This window comes from Pseudorca crassidens, chromosome 18 (assembly GCF_039906515.1).
Source record: "Pseudorca crassidens isolate mPseCra1 chromosome 18, mPseCra1.hap1, whole genome shotgun sequence".
Lineage (NCBI taxonomy): Eukaryota > Metazoa > Chordata > Mammalia > Artiodactyla > Delphinidae > Pseudorca > Pseudorca crassidens.
The window spans coordinates 32387150-32400682 of NC_090313.1; the positions used below are offsets into that span (position 1 = coordinate 32387150).

A 13533-nucleotide genomic window follows, 5' to 3' on the forward strand; every position below is an offset into this window, starting at 1 on the left:
AAAAAAAAAAAAACTATTTCAATAATTTATGTAAGTACCAGATAGTTAACTGATATAATTTCAGTGCTCTTTAATAAAACAAATCTCTAGTGGAACATAGACCTGGTTAATGACAAACATAAAATAGACGGAGGCTGTGTGGATGGTCATTTAAAAAGTTTATTTATGGTTCCCTTACAATATCTCATTAGAACTGTATATTTGGAACAATTTATATATGTTTTAATATTTAAGACACAGAATCTTTTTATATACTGTCCTTGCCTAGGGTATATCCAAACAACTACCTTAAGACTGAATCTGCCTTATAAGAAGATCCTTCTGATATGGAAAAATTAACCTGTTTATATCAAATTCTGCCCTAGAGCAGTGTTATGGTGAGACTCCAGTGTGTGCCCTTGGAAACGTCCTCACGGGGTAGACTGTGTTTCCCAAGCTCCTTTCTCTCTCCCTTTCCCGTCACCCTTTCCAGCACCTACTGATATGCCAGCTTCTAGAGAGGCATGCATGTGACCACATCTTCATTCTTGAGGAGTTTAAAGTTTATCTTTAATGAAATAAGGAGAACTTATTTTTCTAACTTAGCACAATTCTAGAGGGTCTCAAAATCAGATGGGTTCAAGGGCCACACCAATAAGATACATGCATAGTGCTGTCCTTATAAGGCAACAGGGAGTTGTAGGGCTCGTGCCAACCTGAGGAGGACAGCGCCTGCCTTAAAGGCATTCTGATTAATTAATCCTGTTCAGACCTAGAAAGTATTTTTTTTTAGGTTTAAATGATCCATCAAGCTATATCTCCTGGCATGAAACATAATTTAAACCCCAACGTTTCCTGAAGAAATTCTGTGGAAACATTCTTCTGAATATTTCAGTAAGTTATATGTCTTCTGTTCCATGTCCAGTGTAATTCAGAAATCCACACTTGTGGGAATTCCCTCGCATCCAATGGTTAGGACTCCGTGCTTTCACTGCTGTGGACCAAGGTTTGATCCCTGGTTGGGGAACTAAGATCCCACAAGCCTCAAGGTGCAGCCAAAAAAAAAAAAAGAAAAAGAAAAAAAAGAAATCCGCACTTGTTTCAGGACCCTTGTTCCATTCGGCATTATGAACTGATTTTATGGGGAAAAGTCTTTACGATGCCTACAGTGTTCCCCCAAAAGAAAGTTTTGAATAGATATTGCATGTCGGAAATGGATCTTTTTTGTTAACAAATAATCCTCTCTCAATTTGTAATATCAATTCATCATGAAAGTTTGATAGTATAAGCAATCACAGCAAATGCCATTAATGATTCATTTTTGTCTGTTTATCTATTTTACTTTTTGCTTACACAGCTTATGATTTTACTTACTTGCTAAAATATGATGAATCAGGAGATTCTGAGATCTGTAACAGAGCCTGTAACAGTTCTGAGTATTTTAATGGTCCTAGATAGTAGTGAAAAATACTTAGTAGCAGCTGTTATTTTTAAGGAAAATCATGATATACTATGAATCTATCTGCAGACCCATCTAAAAAAACTTCGTTGGTAAACCCATTATATTTTAATTAGTAGGAGATTTCATATATTAGAATAATAATTAGAAATACACTTTGACACATTCTGTTCATATGAAAAAGTGTCAAATTCTAGTGGAATGTATGCCAGGATTGAGCTTTGGGACATGTTTCAGCAAATGTATTACTCTTGATTTACACATTTTGTGAAATGGATTTATTTTTATTGAATCCAAATTTCAATGTAAAGTGGTGTATAATGTTTTAGTCACAGCTTCTGGAGAGATTGGCAACTACTAATCTTACAATTTCAAGTCTGCTCGAAAGTAGTTTTCTGTAGGAAACTATGGGCTGGAATGAAAGAGGTGAATCTGTGAATCAGTGAATCTGTGCTGCCTTGGAATGTAGCTTCTGGAGACTGGAGGGTGAATGCATCTAACGCCTTTTCCCCAATTCATATCATAGAAAAGGCACTGACATGGTTTGATAGAAGCTAGATAGAGCCTGTGACAGTATGGAAGAGAAGTATAAAGATTCCTGCTTCTGAGAGCCATCTGCTGGCTAAGAGAAAGCCTGCAAAAAACCCACAAATGTCTGGCTTGTCCACGTGAATAGAATCTCAATTACTAAGATTTATGTAACTCCGGTTTAACTGAAATTCTCATCAATTCTTTTTTTGGCATGTGACTTCGATATTTTTTTTTGTATATTTATTGGAGTATAACTGCTTTACAATGTTGTGTTAGTTTCTGCTGTACAACAAAGTGAATCAGCTATATGTATACATATATCCCCATATCCCCTCCCTCTTGAGCCTCCCTCCCACCCTCCCTATCCCACCCCTCTAGGTGGTCACAGAGCACTGAGCTGACCTCCCTGTGCTATGCAGCAGGTTCCCACTAGCCATCCATTTTAATTTGGAAGTGTATATATGTCAATGCTACTCTCTCACTTCGTCCCAGCTTCCCCGTCCCCCGCTGCGTTCTCAAGTCCGTTTTCTACGTCTGCGTCTTTATTTCTGCCCTGCCACTAGGTTCATCAGTACCCTTTTTTTAGATGCCATATATATGCATTAGCATATGGTATTTGTTTTTCTCTTTCTGACTTACTTCACTCTGTATGACAGACTCTAGGTCCATCCACCTCATTACAAATAACTCAATTTCATTCCTTTTTATGGCTGAGTAGTATTCCATTGTATATATATGCCACATCTTCTTTATCCATTCATCTGTCGACGGACATTTAGGTTGCTTCCATGTCCTGGCTATTGTAAATAGTGCCGCAATGAACATTGGGGTGCATGTGTCTTTTTGAATTATGGTTTTCTCAGGGTATATGCCCAGTAGTGGGATTGCTTGGTCGTATGGTAGTTCTATTTTTAGTTTTTTAAGGAACCTCCATACTGTTCTCCATAGTGGTTGTATCAATTTACCTTCCCACCACCAGTGCAGGAAGGTTCCCTTTTCTCCACACCCTCTCCAGCATTTATTGTTTCTAGATTTTTTGATGGTGTGGCCTCGATATTTCATTCTCAGTGTGGTGTTTGATTTACTAACAAGGAAGTAGTTCTTGCTTCCGTCTCTTCTGTGGCAGAAGCTGATTCAGAATTCCCATAGGTGATATTTATCTCCTGTTGAAAATGATTTTAAAGCAAACTTTGGAAAACAGTACAAAATATACTCTTAAAACTGAATGTTCCCCCTTCCCTTAAGGTAACTGTGTCATGCAACCAACTCTAAATGCTTTTTGGTACAATTGTAAATAAACTAAAATGACAGGGAAGGAACTAGTTCTGTGGTCTTGATGGTCAAGGAAGAGTTAATTGCATACCACTGCCAAACTCAGTCTTCGAAAAACATATCCCTGGAAAGAAATATGTATTTTACAACAGCCTGAAGACAGTATTTTTTAAGGTAGATTAATAGTAAGTAATACTGAGTACTTCTACAAATAAAACAGTTTACCTTAAAATTCTCAAGAGAAAAGTACATTATAGCAGACTACGTTTAAGAATGCTTTTATGTGCTGTTGTTTTCTATAATAGGATTAGAGGGGAAATTTAAATGATACAGATTATTTTGTTGCTTTTTCACAGTGTGTTATATGCTGGTTTATATTCCTGTTTACCTGAGTCAGTAGAACATATTAACTAGGATTGGGTTCTGGAGTCAATCAACCACTTGGGTTCAAATTCTGGTGTGGTCACCAACTTTGTTTTGGCCTCGGTCTTAACCTCTCTCTTTGCCTCAGTTTCCTCATCTGTAAACTAGAGGTACTAATAATAGTACAGAGAGTTGCTTTGAAGCTTAAGAAAAAGCGTAAGGCATTTAGAGCAGTGCCTGGAACGTGGTAAGCATTCTGTAAATGTCAGCCGTCGTGGTTATCCTCAGCCATACTCCTTGGCGTTCTGTTGAGATGATATATGTGAATTTGCTGAAGCACCTTCTATCCCTCTGTTTTCTGCTCTTGTTTTAAAATTTTGGATGTGTGTGTCCTCCCTTCCCAGCCTTAAACGAATGTCCTGGCTTCTTTTTTCTAACTCCTATAGAAACTCCAATTTCAGTGAAGGGTGTCTCGTCACACTCAGGTCACACGTGACAAATGGCCTTTTATTACATGTTGATTACAGTTAACCTTCATTTCTTTCATGGCAGCGGTGTGGTGCCTTCTATTTAAATAGAGCTGTTCCCGGATATGACTTTTCGAGCCTCTCTGGGTTTAATTCTAATTTAACTTGCCATTCCAAGTGGGACTGTTGTGTAACTGAAGGCGTGATGCACCCATTTGTTTTCTCTACGTCTAATTATCACCATGCAGTGCCCGTGAGGCCCCCTCAGGCATTCGTTCACTTTTCTAAATGGTGGAACCTTCTGGGGAAGGGAGTGGGCCTTTAGTTATTGTTCTTTTGAACTGCACGGATATGTTTATTAGTGCAGTGTCTGGGAACATACTAGCAACTCTTTTACCCTGACCATTTTCATCATACCGTGCTTATTACCAAGGATTATTGGAAGAATCCTCTGCTGGCATAGGCAGTAGTTTCTTGCGCATTTCCATTCTTCAGAACAAGACCAACTTTCGAAGCACACAAGTCAGTGTGTGTGCATTTGAGGATACCTGAAGTGCTTTGGAAACGAAGGGCACATGGCTTTCAGAAAGCATAGGAAGGGCAGGATAGAAACACCCAACATGTAATTATAGCTGTTCTGTTACCAAATACCGTGCTTTTGAGCCCCAGGGTGAGACGGGACAGGATGAGTTAGAATCATTCCTTCACCCTTTTGCACTCACCTAGATGCTTACCTAGGATCAAAGGGAAGCTTTTTCTTTCATTCACCAGCATCTTATACGTGTTCAGAGGGATCTCAGCAGTCTCCCACTGAGAATTTTAATTGTAAGCCGTGCTTTAGAATGCCATTCTCTTGAACTTAGAGCAAAGAACCAAGGCACTTATATGTACATGTGGTTTTAATGGTTACCCAGAATCCCAGATATTCAGTAGCCACTTTGTATACTATAGCATTTAAAACATGAAATTTAGGGAAATGAGAGTAAGAGTGAGGAATTGAGTGACCATTATTGGAAGATTTGCAGTCAAAGGATCCTGGTAAGGATTAATTAACCAATTAAAGATTCATTAATTAGTTGATTATATTAAATTAAAAATTAGGAATACCTGACTTAATACACTCTTCCATTCATCCATCTATTCGTTCATTCTATTTAGCAAACATTTCTTATATGCCCACAATGTTCTAGGCTCCAGAGACACAAAAATACTTGGTACCAGCACCGTGACTATCAGATTTTCTGCCATGGACTTGGCGTGGCCAAACACCCAACCCACAATTGTCTTCCACCTACAGTGCCCCCTAACTGTAGGATCATGCCGTGGGCCCCAGTACAGCAGCAGTCCTCTGTGGAGTTGGGTTGTCCTCTCCTCTTCCTGTGTTCTTTAAACTCTTCTGCACTTTTCATTCTTTTTCACTTCAGCCCCACTTACCTTCCTGCCTTTCCACAAAGAGATCAAATAAGTTCTGAAAGGTACAGGCTAGCCTAAGGTTCTTTGATGTCTTCTGAGGTTGTCTCTACCATTTAAAAAGGGGAACCAGGGAAAATTTTACCCACTGAATATCATGTTAAAGCTAGTTTTTGCTGGGTCCAGCTATTCATTGCACATACCTTTTTAAAAATTATTTTTATCGTCATCATCATCTTTACACATATACCTTTAGGTGGTTGTTCTTCATAGTGTCCAAAAATATTTCACTTTAAATTGAGGAAAACCAGGGTATGAAGTTTTGTAGAACATTAAGGCTGTCCACCTAACCTGTCTTCATTTAATATAAATTCAGAAATCTGAGTGCAGTAATTTTATACCATTCTATAGCCCTTGCTTCCCCTTCTCTGCCTGCCATATAGTTCAGTAGTTGATTGACTATATAGCAGCATTACTTCAGTCCCTTAAAGACCTACTTAGTAGTTACTCAGTTTTTTATTTCAGATTTATTTTTCACTTTTCTCTGTATACATGTATACATAGCAAGATAAATAGCTAAAGTCAACTATGGGCAAACAATATGTGTGTGTGATTATGCTTAGTTACATTTAGACTTCTGCATACTAGTGTGTAGAAATTATTGTACAAAACAGAGGGTTCTTATTATAGACTTTAAGTTATAATTTGAAGGGAAGAAATACCATATCATATTCTCAATTTGAAAGATGTCAAACATACCACAACGTGAAAGTTTCTATTTTTGAGGGCCCCCAGTGACAAGATCCATATTTGTTTTTATGACTAGATATTCAAGAAGTGAATGACTGTTGCCCTCTTATCACACACACACACAGTCTTAATTATTTGCAAAAATCACAGCCTATGCCAGCACATACCTTGTTGGGAGTGACTAAAGCTGTTCTCTCATGGGCACACCTGTCACACTATTTTGACTCTTTTCACAATAGGCTCCAATCCCTACAACTGAGTCAATGGTGTGGAAAATCACAAATCCGTATTGAGTGATAAGAAGGCTGAAAAAATGGCTTAGCTCTCCCATATGTTCTTTCCTTCAACTACTAGAAACCTTGCACAAAACTGTTTAAGATACTAGTAGATAAACATCATTTATATTTGATCTTATCTAATAATATGAAGCTTTGGCTACTGAATCTGTTATTTGTACAAGTGAAAAGATGCACTGAAAACCTAAAAGGCAAGTACATGGAAGGAGACATTCAAAACAAGTTCACTGGAGCAATGTTATAGTGAAATATTAGAAATAATTTATATGTCCATCACCTAGGAAATGGATTTTAAAATGCTGAGATGATATTCTTTGGACTACTCCCATATTTCATCTGAGTCAAGTATCAAGCAACTACAGCCCGTGGATCAATTACAGCCCACTATTTGTTTTGTAAATAAAGTTTTATCAGAAGATAGCCATACTCATTTGTTTATATATTTATCTATAGTTACTTTCATGCTACAATTGCGGGGTTGATTTGTTACAACATAGACTGTATGACTCTCAGTCAAAATAAAATATTCACTATCTAGCCCTTTACAGAAACAATTTACCAACTCCTGATCTAGGTTAAAACACCATCTATTGTAAAATACACCATTACTTTATATACCACTAAGAAAGAAAAAAAAGTCTGTCAACCTATGACAAGCTGTCAAATGTCAGAAGCATCCTGCTTTTAGAGACATTAAAATATTAAAATATTCATCTTAGAATCAATGAACTGTGGTATATCGCATTTCAAATAAACAATACAGTGTATCCATATGAACAGATCTCAGATCCTCCGTGTCAAGTGAACAAAAGTCAAGTGTAGAACACTTTGCAGAATGATGTGAACAGCATATTATTTATTTGTCTCTTAAAAAACACCAAACAATATAATGAGTTTCCATGAATGCAGATATATATCAGTAAGCATGATTTAAAAGAATTGGAAGAATTTAAAGAAAGCTGATGATAGAGGTTTTCCCTGAGAGGAGAAGGGACCAGGATAATGATAGAAGGGGGGAGGGGTATCTTTATCTGTTGAGTTCAGGTTTTTCAAGGATTGATTTATTAATAGAAAGGAATTTAAAAAAGCATCAAAGCATGGAAAACCTGGAAGAAAGTAATGTCAAAGTATTAATAGTGGTAAATTTTTTATAGTAGGAATATGGGTGATTTCTTTTTTGTAGTGTATTTCACTGTAATTTTCAAGAACTTCATGAATAACTAAAGAAGATGAGTCATGCTCTTCATTTCTATCTCAATCAAAAGACATTAAGGTTGGAAGAAGTACATGTTAATCAGTTACCTGACATTACAAACTAATCCTGTTTTTCTACTGTGGCATTAAGGTTAAACAATGTAAAAGTCAGGGCCAAATTTCATGGTTAAAACTTTTTTTCATAATGTGGTACAGCTAATCTTTCAATACAGTGAACTTTATTCCTCACCGTGAAAAACCACCAACGAGAAAAGTCAAATGTCAGGTGCATTTTACAGAGCTGAAATAGCTTGTCATGAGTCATGTTACTGACGTACTGATGTCATTTCTTTCAACCCGACCTTACTTGTTTTGAAATTACGTTGTGATTTTACACGATTGTATATGTTGTCACATGCAATTCAGACCCTCGTGTTACTTATTAAATGCATTCATTTTGTCATTTGTCTATGGCAGGTCTTCCTAAAATATGCTCTGTAAGTGTCTTCACAAGTTCAAAACTTTGAGGGATAGTTTTAACACCACCAGATTATTTCTTTTGATGATGGGGATCTACTCACTCACCACTGCTTTCATTTAGTTTTTGTTCTTGTCATTTTGTTGTTATTTTAAGCATGTCTTTCTCTCCCTAAGAGTGTTTCCTCAAAAATAGGTCTAGCTGCCTGCCTTCAAGATTAAGAAATGAAATGTGTCCCAGAAGGTGACAGCGGGAAATGTGGACATGGGACCTTGAGTCTGTATGAAGCTGCAGGCTATGAGCCTCAGGTGTCATGGCAATGGAACCAAACAGAGTGCTGTATTGCTCACCATTTAAATCTTTTTCTTTTTCCAGTTCAATCTCACCATTTAGTATTGAGAGCACAAGACGCCAGAGAAGGTCTGAATCCCCAGACTCCAGAAAACGGCGTATCCACAGATGTGATTTTGAGGGATGCAACAAAGTGTACACAAAAAGTTCTCACCTGAAGGCTCATCGAAGGACACATACAGGTACAGCTCTGCAGGGCGTCTCACCTGAGGGTCGCTGAGAGTCCAGAAAGGGCCAGCTGCTTGGCTTTGGAGCCATGAGTGTGCTGGAATGTTCTGTGCTCACCCCTCACATGTGCATCATATGTTCCTTTCCGAGTGGAGTACATTCCCTCTCTCAGTTGAAAAAAGGCCTAAGTCTTCGTGAAGTTTCGCAAGCAAAGAAGTATTTCTTTTGTGTCTTAAGGACTTCTAAAATAATAGTACGAACACGGTGGTCTAGTCTTTTTCATAATCAGCGTTGCCACTTAATCGTTGTCTAGTTATTAGGTTTTAAAATGTCCACATAACATACCAACCAAACAAGCTGAACAAAATCATTCTCTTAAAGTTATCGTTTTCACCACCACTTAGATCATGTTTTTCTCCCCTTGATCTCATCCCCCAAATAACCAAACAGATAACCCCCCCCCAAAAAAAATGAAATAAGATTAACATATACATAGGACTGTGGGGAGTTTAAAGCAATACTTCCACATGATTCCATTTGATTCTCACTGGTATTTTTTTGTATAAGGAGAGGATTTTTCGTATTCACAGTTTGCAAAGAAGGAAATTGAGATCACAAGTGATCCGCTGACTTTGTCACCATCCATTCACCCATGCACCTACCCAGGAAAGAAGCCAGTGACTCTTCACTTAGCTCCCTACCCACCCCATCAATCCTCTACCCTGTGTGTCCCTCACCTGGCATCCCCTGGCTTCCTTGGCTTCTGGATCCCATTGGGTACCATCAATGGGGGGCTCTGGGAAGAGACCAAAGGTGGAAGGAGAGACCCCCAATTACAGAACTTTTTGGTCAGAAAAGTGACTGGTGACTGGAATGTGTGAACCTCAAAGAAGCAGAGAGAAGAGAGAAATTTATTCACACTCATTCCTGGTAGCAACGTGCTATAGAGCCAGTAACTACCCTCGACAGGAGTCAGCCTCCAGCACCTGCCTCTATCTGGGAGCTTCACGTGTAACAGACTCCTGTGGGGCTGCGTAAATCGTGCTCCCATCTCAGATACATTGAGACGACCACACTGTATAAACTGTTTCTCAGCTGAGGTAGCAAAATCATTGAAATCGTCATTCTTTGCCATTTATTGAGTCATGTGCTTATATCAGATTATTTGAAAGCTGCTTTACAGAGACTTTCATGACTCTGATCGTTAAGATGGGACATCTTTTTGTGTGTGTGATGAAGTTATAGCATGGGATGCTTGCCTGAAGTCAGAAAAGCTTTATAGAATCTGAAGTTTACCTCTGCTTATATAATACATTAATACTATTACTGTTTCTAAGGGAATTCAACGCAGTGTGAAAACTGTCGCTTCCATCTTTCCTCCCTATCCCCAGTCCTTATCCCTTTTCTACATAATTCCAAATTCTTTCCTCTCCATTGATCCAGAGCTTTCCCAGGAGAGGTTTTCATCTATTTCTTCGGCACTATTTCTTTTTTTTTTTTTTTCGGTACGCGGGCCTCTCACTGTTGTGGCCTCTCCCGTTGCGTCGGCATTATTTTTGATTCAGTTTTCTTTCTTTCTTTTTTTTTTTTTTGGATCTGAAAAATTAAGTCATTTAATATTCAAGTTAAGTTTTTATTGAAGTTAGTTGATTTATAATGTTGTGTTAGTTTCAGGTGTACAGCAAAGTGATTCTGTTTGACATACACATATACCTTTTTTTTTTTCAGATTCTTTTCCCTTAAAGGTTATTACAAAATACTGAGTATCGTTCCCTTGCTATATAGTAGGTCCTTGTTGGTTATCTATTTTATATAGAATACTGTGTCTTCGATTTTCTCATTAAGGCCAAGAATGCATATAGAGACATGAAAGTTGAATAAGCATGTTTCATCTATCAGTAGACAGTGAACACAAATCAGAGGACTAAGTATGATCAGCTCATATTACTGACTTCTTATGGGAGCATTTCAGTTAAAGGAAAAAAAGAATGACCTTTCTTCAGTGAATCCTTGTATATTTTGAGTTACTTCTGTTTTCCTTGAACTTTCCAAAATACTTATTATCCCCATTTTCACATAGGTACCCTCTATTTCATTTATGCAAGTGATGAACAGTGAAAGAGAGGAAAAGTTTTAATGAGGTACTATTAAAGGATTGAATGTTATGGCATGATAGGATTGCATCTTATAGGTTTTAATATAGATTGTGAAAGTGGGGGAGATATGATGTGTGCATTATAATTCAAAGCAATATAAACCTTTAATGCTGAAGCAGAAGTAATTAGTTTGGCTTATTAATAAGATGAAATCATCGACTCCTAGGGTCCGAATGGACCTTATATGTCACCAAGTCTAGTTGGTTTCCTAGTTAGAGGGATCCTTGGGTGTCATCTTTCACAGAGACCCAGTCCCTATACTATGCAGTATTCTGCACACTTAACATATTTTTTCTTTCATTTGATCCACACAATAACCAGTGTCATTACCTCCTTGGTATGAGTGTGACTCCTGGTCAAGTATTATTTCCCATCTCTCCTTAAATGCCTCGCGTGACAGAGAGCTTTTTCTTGTGCAAGACAAGTTGGGTGACATTTCTGAGGGCGGAGTCCTCGTCTCTTACAGCATTGAATTGTCTCGGATGGCGTTGTTTGGCTCCCGTTGTCTCGTTGTCCAAGGGAATCGCTCGAGCCATCACAGTGTAAATTTCACTTCCGGCACCCTGGTGCTCTTCTCAGCACTGTCATGAACGGCTGGTATCTTCATCTCTCCAAACTAGACACCCGCTGTTCTCTCAGCCACGTTTTCCTATATGCCAACATATCACAGTATCTTTTAACGTTTTCGCACCACAAATTGAGGGAAGAGCTCTTGTTAATGGACGTCTCTTAATAGACATAAAGATGATGATAAGTCTTTCAGCAGTTGACTCTGTTAGGTCATCTAAATCAAAAACTGCTGAAAACTGGATCTTCCCATCCCCTGTACCTATAACGGATTTCTTTTCAACTTAAACGCACAGTGTTGTATTTGTTATTGAACCTGTCCCTCAGATGATGGCTCCCTTGGGAATAGTGGGTTTCCCATCACTGAGGTGTTTTGCCCCAGGCTGGGTGACCTCTTGTGGGAGATACAGGACAGAGTCATTACTATGGGGGCTGCACATACCCTTTCAAGTCTGGGAAATAATTATACTGCATCCATTTTATTGACTTGGGCTCATTATTCTAATAAATTGAAAAGATTTTGGAGCGCTCCCTGCCCACCTTGCTTTTACTTTTTTAGCTTTCTCCTTCAGCTTCTCCATTTTTCCAAGTACTAAGTAGAACAGGTTCAAGGAAAAAGCCCTGAGATGTGATGTTGGAGACTTCCATCCAAGTGGTTCTTAATTTATTTACTTATAGCTAAGAATCCACTTAGTTGTCCTACTCCAATCCATGTTTCTTGATCTCACAGCTGCATCCGAAAGTCCTTGTGAAATTCCTGCTCCAAACCCAGATATGCCAAATTCATCCATCCACTTAGCAGAGAAATACTTACTCTGCTCAAGGCAGAGTCTCCTAAACTACCAGTCAAATAACAGTACTTTCAAAAAGAAAGAATGAAATTTGCTTGATTTGCTGTCACTGGTTCAAAGTGAGCCCATACTGGTTTCTGATTTATAATTACACGCAAGATTTCATAACTTCGGGTTCAAAGTAAAATCAACACTAGTTCTATAGGGATTCGGGTTGACTTGTTTGATTTTAATAAATATCTTCTTAGCCTTACCTTTGCTTCAGGCATATTGCGTAAGTTATTTGTGTGTGACCAGTAATAATGAATGTGAAGTTTGGGATTATAACAGATGACTTACGAGAACTATACACGCGATGGGAGGTGAGCAAGGGACAAGAAGACACTTTCTTTGAGAAAGTCACGTTAATTCTACCTTTAACACTTGATCTTTTGTGCTTTATTAGTACATGATCAGTCATCTGTTTAGGACTTATACGTACAGTAAATTAAACATATTTGTAGGAGCGTGAAAGAGGATCATTTCCTATATATTAACAAGGAATTTAGAGTAAAAAAAAAAAAGACATGCTGAAGAGTACCTTTTAAAAATAATTAACTATCGTTTCATAAATATGCAGTTTAGATAATAACATACAGGTTTGACCAAATATTTTTAAACGCCTACTAACACCTGTCTGTAGTAAGTTGTTTAAGTCACTTTCAATAGAAGGAAAAAAATATATCTCGGTCATCACATCCGCCCCTTTGTCAGCAGGTACGTTGTTCCTACTCACTGGTCTAAATTGTATGTTTCCTCTGCATGAAGCAGTGTGCAGTGTATTTAAATGAATATGCAGTGTACTGAAATTAAAGGTCATTTAAATCTGTGCTAAACATAACTACTATGTATTAATACAATGAGTTTCCCTCACTTTAAGAATTTCATTACTTATTAAGTGATCTAAATATGAATTTTAGAAAAAATGGTTTTATGAGTTTGATATTGCTGTTTAGAATTCTTATTACTTTCTAAAAATGTATGCCATTGTGTTTTCTAAAATGCAGTTCAAGCCAATAACGCTCAGGCACCAGTGATTCTTACAACCACTAGATGGCGCACTACAACCAGATGTTGGGTCTAGTCTAAGAGGGTCCAAGGAAGAGTCAGCTAGAACCCTCTAGTGGTACGTTTGACAGGGCGTGATGATCACTGCTCTGCAGAATATTATAATTTAATGATGAACAAGGAAAACGGCAAGATAAAGATTTAAAACCAGATTTTTAAATAAGTAGTTTTGACCTATAAAAATGTTGTTTCAG

The 13533-nt window shown here is 37.9% G+C and overlaps 1 protein-coding gene across 7 annotated transcripts in view; it reads left to right on the forward strand.

Moving 5' to 3' along the window:
- The window catches only part of KLF12 (KLF transcription factor 12), a 448013-nt gene that overhangs the window by 414128 nt on the left and 20352 nt on the right, over positions 1 to 13533 (forward strand). For all 7 annotated transcript variants that reach the window (XM_067713504.1, XM_067713501.1, XM_067713499.1 and 4 more), the window contains one exon: positions 8575 to 8732. In XM_067713504.1, coding sequence (XP_067569605.1) covers positions 8575 to 8732 — 158 coding nt within the window. The remainder of the gene's footprint in view (positions 1 to 8574; positions 8733 to 13533) is intronic.